Source organism: Pteropus vampyrus, unplaced genomic scaffold (genome assembly GCF_000151845.1).
Source record: "Pteropus vampyrus isolate Shadow unplaced genomic scaffold, Pvam_2.0 Scaffold25, whole genome shotgun sequence".
In the NCBI taxonomy this organism is placed as follows: Eukaryota; Metazoa; Chordata; class Mammalia; order Chiroptera; family Pteropodidae; genus Pteropus; species Pteropus vampyrus.
Genome location: NW_011888806.1, coordinates 12,618,960 through 12,627,434, shown reverse-complemented (window position 1 = coordinate 12,627,434; position 8,475 = coordinate 12,618,960). Strand labels below are relative to the sequence as shown.

At 37.2% G+C, this 8,475-nt stretch overlaps 1 protein-coding gene across 8 annotated transcripts in view; it reads right to left on the bottom strand.

Annotated features, from left to right (window-relative positions):
- Positions 1–308: 308 nt before the first annotated feature.
- The window catches only part of HELQ (helicase, POLQ like), a 58,254-nt gene continuing 50,087 nt past the window's right edge, over positions 309–8,475 (bottom strand). For 3 of the 8 annotated variants that reach the window (XM_023528448.1, XM_011356340.2, XM_023528447.1), the window contains one exon: positions 310–514. In XM_023528448.1, the coding sequence (XP_023384216.1) occupies positions 407–514 (108 nt within the window). In that variant the 3' untranslated portion in view covers positions 310–406. Of the gene's footprint in view, positions 515–3,675; positions 3,812–4,303; positions 5,507–8,475 lie in introns of those variants that run through there. The other 5 variants (XM_023528449.1, XM_023528450.1, XM_011356339.2 and 2 more) reach the window with 4 other exon arrangements.

Here is an 8,475-nt window from a genome sequence, read left to right as displayed (position 1 = left end):
ATTTTCCATGCATTGGGAATAGAATAAAGTAGTTAGGAAATAAAGGGTTTGGAAACTATAGGGAAAATTCTGGAATTTCAAATAGTCCAGTTTGATGAAAGAAATGGGCAAGAGAATAATGAAAAGATCTGGCTGCAAAGGTAGGCTGCAGAGATGCTGAGGAAGTTGGATTTCATTTTGTGGTGGACATTACATGTTTGAGCAGAGAAATAATGTGTAAGTTTGAGGAAGATGCACTGGTACTGGGAAGGGTCCTGAAATTATGAGTCAGGGCATACAACCAATCATCATCCACAATTCTAAATGTATACTTAAAATTTATTTTTTTCATTTATAAATTATAGGGAATCTTTAATAAAACATTGTACAATAAATAATTCATATTTGAAGATGCTCATCAACAGCTTCACGCCTTTACACTGGGAGAAGCTACAATACCAGGGAAATCAGAAGGTAATCTCAGTAGCTCTTCTACTTCTTCTTGCAAAGCCTCTGCTTTTTCATGCAAGAGCATCTACAATAAAAAATCAAGACATGAGAGCAAAATATGCATTGCTAGAGAATTGCTAACATTTTAACCACTTGAATCCTTACACATCAGCAATCTAGACATTAAAACTAATAATGAGATTGAAAAATGGCCACTTAAGAACAAGTGATTACAGTAAATGAAGCTGAAGCATTTAGTTAAAGCCATTTTAGCTGATTGCTACATTTAGTATACCAAAAATAAAGGAACTTTAATACTCTCAAAGATGTTTTATTGAAGACTAGGCCACTTAAAAATTAACTTTTAATCTATAAAATCTAAGACGATTTTGCAAAAATTTAATTAGTTCTTGAAAATGTTATCCTTTATAAATACATTTTACTATTCCTCAAAATTTAGTATGCTATCTTTTAAAAACCTATCACCATTTCAGAGAAAAGTTTTACTTAAGCTCTTAAAATTAACATGGTTAATTTTAAAAGAAACATAATGAGCAAAGAAAGTATTTCTAAAGGTGGCACATGGTAGATACAAACGAGTATTTGCTGAATAATGCTTTTTCCCCTTTTAAAAACCAGAAATAAAATGTCGGTATTTGTTGCAGCTGGGTTTTGTGCATATTGGGTTGAAGTATTTGTACTACTTCTGTCACAAAATTTTTATAATAAAAAATTTAGCAAAATCACATAGGAGAAAAAAATGATACAAAGTGAAAGTGAAAAACCTACTCTACCAATTTGATATAAAGTATTTGTATTATATAGCATTAGGTATATTATACAAAAGACTAAAATGTAATTCCGTAAACTTTTTAGCAGCTGAGGTAATGGTGACCTTGTAAAATGAATCTTACAACATATCCTCTAAAAACTATACAATAAACAATTACATCTCACAAAACTCATGTATCAGCATTACTAGAACACAGAGAACACCATCAACTTCAAATTTCTTGTAGTTAAAACATCCACCAATTTCCAGCTGAGCCATTTCTCAAGCTCCCACTCCAAGTATTTGCAGAGATCAAGGTGGGGTTGAGAAAAAAATTACATGAAAAAGAGGAAAACAGGGTCTCAGATGAAATAAAAACACCTCTAGAGAGAAAGGCTACCCTAAGTACAAAAATACCGAGAAAAGAATCCTGGAATATTAAAACATTGTTTGTAGAAAGGAACTTAAAGTGTGTGGAAGGAAATCTTGGAAAGGCAATATTTCTAAAAGAGAGAATGGGTAAAAAGGGAGAGGGGTCCTTTGGAAGCTGAACAGTCACGGGAAAAAAAAGCGGGCTGTTGGGGGGGGGGAGGGCGCAAAATTTAGGAGCCTGTAGGAAAATTAAGGAAATTTTCAAAATCAAAGAACACAACTCTTCCCTGGAGTCCTTTCACACCTCAAGCCGTTAAAGAAAGTACACTTTGCTACACTGACAGGGAAGAGAGACTCTTGAATTAAGATTCTCATAAACAACTCCAGATGACCAACCCCGCCTAAGATACAGCAGTGTAAGCAGTTCTCATTATATAAGACTATTCTATAAAAAAAAATAGAAAATGACAATCGAAGCACTTCAGCTCATAAAAATTTCCTTCCCTGAAAGCAAACCATGAAGCAGAAAAAGTGTATGTAACATGATGCTCCCAACGAAATTAGTCTCAAATAAACATTTGGAGACATGGGGGAAAAACACATCCTGAATAAAAAGTTCAAAAATTAAGAACAGAAATGGACCAAAAACAAGAAAAAAATGAAACGAAATTTGAATAAAGTTGAGTAAGCTCTGGAAAGAAACAGAAGAAAAAGGCAGAATTATATCAAAAATAAAAACAAAATATGAGGTGTCCAAAGAAGCACAGATTTAAATAAAAACTTCATTAGGGTCATGGGGATAGGGGAAGCAGGAAAACAATCAAGTTAATGAAAATGAGATAAAGAAAGAAGTAAAAAGATTCAGAGATACCGAAATGGAAGGTAGGCAAAGAAGACCCAATGTACACATAATCGAAATTGCTAAAAAAGAAAAAATCAAGCAATAGATCAGAGTTAATATTTAAAACTACAATCTAAGGAACTTTCCAGAAATAAAAGAAAATGAAGATATACTCTAGTAAAACTATTTGAATTTAAAGCTAAACAAAATAGGTTCGGGTCTACATTTTCAAAAAAATAGAACAAAAAACAACAACAAAAAAACCCCATCTATAAGGACTGAGGTGGGGAACTAAAATTGAATACAGACAGAATTTGCATTTCATAACCACACTGAAGCAGGTTAAAAAAAAAAAGAGTAACACTTGAACATATAATTTTGATTATATATCCTCAGATTAAAAACAAAAAGACCTGTAAATAAATACTGAATTCTAGTTAGTAAGTTTTCTTTCTCCCTAGTTACTACTGAATGAATCCTCCCTCTAGCGTGAGACTAGTGTGGTACTAGTGTGGAGGCTGAAAGATAACTGGAAATCCTTTGACGCCTCCATTGACAAATCTAATTCTCTTGAACCTGTGCGGCCTTGGTGATTTCCTTGTAACTAATAAAATGCAATGGAAATAATACCGCATGATTTCCAGGGCTCAGTGAAGAGAAGCCTAGCAAATTTCTGCCTTGGTTTCTTGGAATGAGACTGTTCCAAGATCTCTGGAATGCTCCCTCTCGAATCTCAGCAACCATGCTGCAAGAAACCCAAACTAGGACTCTTCCCTTCACAGAATGGCGTTCCTGCTGCAATCCGAGTGGGTTCTCTACCTAGTTCTGGGAGAAAAGAAGGTTCGGGCCCCGCTCTCGCAGCTTTACTTCTGCCGCTATTGTAGCGAGTTGCGGTCGCTGGAATGTGTCTCATGAGGTGGACTCCCATTATTGTCCCCGTTGCTTAGAAAATATGCCATCAGCTGAAGCCAAACTAAAAAAGAACAGATGTGCCAACTGTTCGACTGTTCTGGCTGCATGCACACCACACCCTCTCCACTCGGGCAACAAGCATCTCCATGCAGCTTCCAGATGACCCAGCCAAGTCCACCATGAAGAAGGTCTATTACCTGGCTTGTGGATTTTGTTGCTGGACTTCTAGAGATGTGGGCATGGCAGACAAATCTGTGGCCAGTGGTGGTTGGCAGGAACCTGAAAATCCTCACACACAGCGGATGAACAAACTGATTGAATATTACCAGCAGCTTGCTTAGAAAGAGAAGGTTGAGCGAGATCGCAAGAAACTGGCACGGTGCAGAAACTATATGCCTTTGGCTTTTTCAGACAAATATGGTCATGGAACCAGGCTTCAGCGACCATGAGCTAGTGCAACCATCAGTACCCTTGCCGGAGTTTTCCTTAAAGAAGGAGAGGACCAGAAAGATAAAGATTGAGCCAGCTCAGGCTGTAGATGAAGTGGAGCCTCTACTCGAAGACTATTATAGAAGACCAGTAAATTTAACAGAGATGATCACCCTTCAGCAGTGCCTCTTACAGCCTGACTTCCAACCAATCTGTGCATCCCAGCTCTATCCTCGTCACAAACATCTTCTGATCAAATGGTCCCTGCCCTGCCAGAAATGTGAACATAATGTGAGCAAGCCAGAGTTTAATCTAACATCTATCAAATTCAAAATCCAACTGGTTGCTGTCAATTATATTCCAGAAGTGAGGATCATATTAATTCCCAACCTTCGCTACATGAAAGAGAGCCAGGTCCACCTGACTCTTATGAACTCAGTGGAGAACCTCACCCATGTGACCTTGTTGGAGTGTGATGAGGGAGACCCTCATCACAGGGGGTCTCATGATGAGGGAGTGTGATGGTGCCTCCCAAAAAGCTCATTTTAGCTGGCAAAGACGCAGCAGCACAATATAATGAGCTGGCAGAACCCCAGGACTTTCAGGATGATTCTGACATTATAACTTTTAGAAAAGCCAACAAAATGGGTATTGTCATAAAAGTGAGCCACAACATGAGGAGGGCAAAGTGACAAAATGCTTTAAGATGAAGCATGATTTTAAAAACCTGGTAGCCCCCATCCGCCCCATTGAAGAAGGTGACCAGGGCACAGAAGTCATCCGGCTCACCCAGCATGTGGAACTGAGCTTGGGCTCCTTCTTCCTTAAAAGGTCCTACTGTTGGGCATATCCCAAAGGACAGTATCACTACAAACTTGTGTTAAAATGTGGAAGCTGCTGCTTCATTAGGCCTTGTTTATAATGATGTATCCGTGCACTACTGAATCCTATTTCTAGGTAGGTGGGGGCATAAGCAAGGCATTAGGAATGCTAGGTAACAGCTGTTCCTCTTGCTCTCACTTCTGTTAACACCAGTATATCTGTGTCTCCCTCACTGAACCCTGCACGTTGAATATCAACAGCACAGTTACATTCGAAGAAAGGGGATGGCTATTCCTTGGAGTGGCATTAGATTTACAATCTGAGGAACTCTGACATACCATCTCCTGATCTGATCTCACAAAGGATCACAATCTCACAGATGAAACTTAAAATGATAACCAAAAGGTAAGACTTGTTAGCCACGATTCAGCATTGGTGTCAATATATCAACTACTTTCTGCATTCCATTAGATATAACCTAGCAGTCTGTAAACATATCTTTTCTCTTGCGATCATGGCTCCCATCTTGCCATAGATTTCCATTTGACAGAAAAATAGAATTGTCACATTATCTTTAGTTTTGTGATGAGTGGAAGAACTTGTGCAATTCTTAAGGCGCTTTGATTTGCCTTCCTTCTAAGTGAATACAGGATACTTATTGACTGCTCTTAAAATTTTTTTCCCAGTAGAATATGGAACTTTTAAAAATTTGAGAGGCATGTGCTTATATGTCATGTCAAGGGAGTAACAAATTCCATTCATTTTAAATGTTGCCACAATATCCAAGGATTAATGCTGACACAGGGAGGCAATCTTTAAATGTCTTACTCCCTACCTCTTCTCTGCTCTGCCTCTTTGACTCAGTAGATTGTTCTGTGTATTTGGGACCTGAAAAGAGCCCAAAGAAAACCTGGTGGACAAGTTCACTTCTAGAATGCAGAAAACATTTAAAGGTTACATTTTTAGCATGATCTGAACTAATATTCTTTCCGCTGATTTTAAGAAGAAATTAAGTTATAATCTCTTGAATCCAAACCTGGATATTAAGAAAAAGAACCTTTCTTAAGTTTGACTTTTATCATATGGTATGTTTTGATTGTAAACCATAAAATAGCTCAGCAAGTAACCCCGAGCACTTGCCTCATAGCCACATGCTGTATTTGGTTGATATCCTAGAGCTAGATCATTAACCTTAATTTCTGTGATGTTTTCTAAAATGAGACTTGACGAAGCAGACAACCAGCTGCACTACGTTTTCTATAAAAGCATTGTAAGCAGTAGCCAACAGACTTCTGGTGAAAAGAAATTTCCTTTTTATCCTGGTTTTGTTTTTAAGTTCAAGCCTTTACTTAAAACAAAAAAATTAAGATATATAGTAATGTAGAATACAGACAGGACATAGTATCTTGTCAGCTCCCCCTGGAAGATAAGAATATTTAGGAAGACCTTGAAAGACTCTAAATTGCACTTTTAGGGTCAAGCAAATTTTATGAAACAATGTTCCACAGAGTAATACATATGCTGCAGTGTAAGAAAAAATACTCATATCTCTAATATTATGACAGTAATAAGTAAGGTTTAGCCTCTTAGGAGTGGGGGCAGGGATTGTGTAATGACAAATATGCAGACTGTAGAAATAAATAGTTTAATTAGTTGTGACTCCAGAGTGTTAAATTAACTTTTATTTCACTATCTGCTAGAGCCTACTGTGAAGCCACTCCTCCATATTTGCCAGTGGAGGAAATGGGCATCAAAGTAGAGAATAGCTTCCTATGTTTGCACATCTGCATAGACTACACACAATTGTGTGTCATGAGTTTATGGCGTGTAGCTGGCATTTGTTCCCAAAGGTAACAATGTTGAAGTAAGGGGTCTCGTTAACCCCCTGTGACGCAGAAACACAAAAACACTTGATCATAAAATTTTTTTCATCAGAAACCAAATTAACTTGCAGAATAACAGCCATTGGTTTGATGTTTCCTCAAGATAGTTTTTCGTGCAAGTCAGTATTCTGTGTTAGTAGATGTGGTTCAATACCTACAGCTGGTGAATTCAGAATTTTGTTGTTTTTTATATTAGATCAGGTGCAAGATTTTTAATGCAGTCAGTGTGCACTACTGCAGGCAAATTTGATGTCATTAGCACTAGAAACTACAATTTTGGAAACTTAAAGCTGTAAGTTTGGATTCATGATTTGAATAGTACACCAAAGTTTTCTTTTGTTCAAAGTGCATATAGATGTAATGGGCTAAGAGTGTCATACATATTTGTAAAGAAACATCCTTTTTGGTCCCTTTTGGGAATGAGATGCACTTCTTGATCTTTATGAATGATAGGTTCCTGTTTTGCTCTACTGCCTAATGTAGTGAAATAAAGTGACAAAGCTTGGAAAAAAAAAAAAAAAGAAATCCAAGCTACATGGAGATTAAAAATAAAAAGAACCTTTGAAGCCTTGAACCTCTGAAAAAGTTATGTAGCTGTAAACATAGGCCACTGCTTATGGAAAAGAAAGAATGCTTCAGATGAGAAAATCCAAAGTGAGGAAGAATGATTCCCAGGGAGCAGAACTGGGTCTTAAATAAGGAACAAGCCCCATATGCCTGGCTGGATTTCAGAATCTGCTTCTATGTACCACCTTGTTTGAACATCACAGGTGGTGTATCTCCTTAGTTCATAGGTCTTCAAACTGAGAGGAGCCACCATACTTATAAAATAGCACTCAAGGAGCACCATCCATACCTAGAATTGATTTAGAAGAAGTACTAGACCTCGAGGTCCAGCCTGAGTCTGAGGCCAGAAATGAATAAATCTGTTAGGGATAAATATATTTTGCATGTGAGAGAGATGTAAATAACTTGTGACCAGAAGGCAGACATTAAAGATGACTGCAAATCATTTGGCATTTCCCTCATGGAGGAATAGGGGTCTAATTCCCCTTCCTTTTGATCTGAGCTGATCTTAATGGCTTTCTAGTAATCAACGGTATACAGCAGAAGTGACTAGTTCTAGTTCAGGAGTGACTAGATTAGTTCAGGAGATTTCTTGCATTTTATGCCTTTATTTCTTAAAATGTTCATTTAAATGAACATGTTCATTTCTTAAATGGACATTTAAGAAATGTTCATTTCTTAAAATGTTCATATAAAATGTTCATTAGTTCAGGAGATTTCTTGCATTTTATGCCTTTATTTCTTAAAATGTTCATTCTCTAGATATTTCCTCTTAAAACCTGGCTGCCATGCCATGGTAGACCCAAGCCCTGTGGAAAGGCCATATGTAGTTGATCCATTTAAAAGCTCCAGATAACAGTAATTTTCAACTGTCAGCGATGTGAGTGAGTCATTTTGGATATCCCATCCAGTTAAGCCTATAGAGAACTATACTCCAATTGAAATCTGACTAATTACAATTACTGACTAATTATTCCAAGAATCACCCCACTGAATCCTTCCAGAATTCCTAATTCACAATAACATGAGCAAAATAAAATAGCTATTTTGACCCACAAAGGCAGGTGATACTGCCTTGACCAAATGATCAAACTTAATATCACTAATGGAACAAATGGACACCTAAGGCTCCTGATATAATGTACTATGAAGGATACACACCATTTTTTGGCGTTACTGGAAAAAACTGCATAACCTCAATATAATCCTAACTGGTTTCCTTATTTCCAGTCTTGCTCCCCTATTTGCACTCAAAATCCTGCAAGGAATATCTATTTTTCTCTTTCTGCTAGCTGGAAAGTGGAAGGAATAGTGAGAACCAGAGCACATATCTTAGTCCATAAAATGGAAGCCATGTGTTTGAGAATGGTGAGAAATGTAACGAACGTATGTGTCCCTGGATACAACATTGATTCTCCATATCAACTATGAATTTATTATGCTTGAAT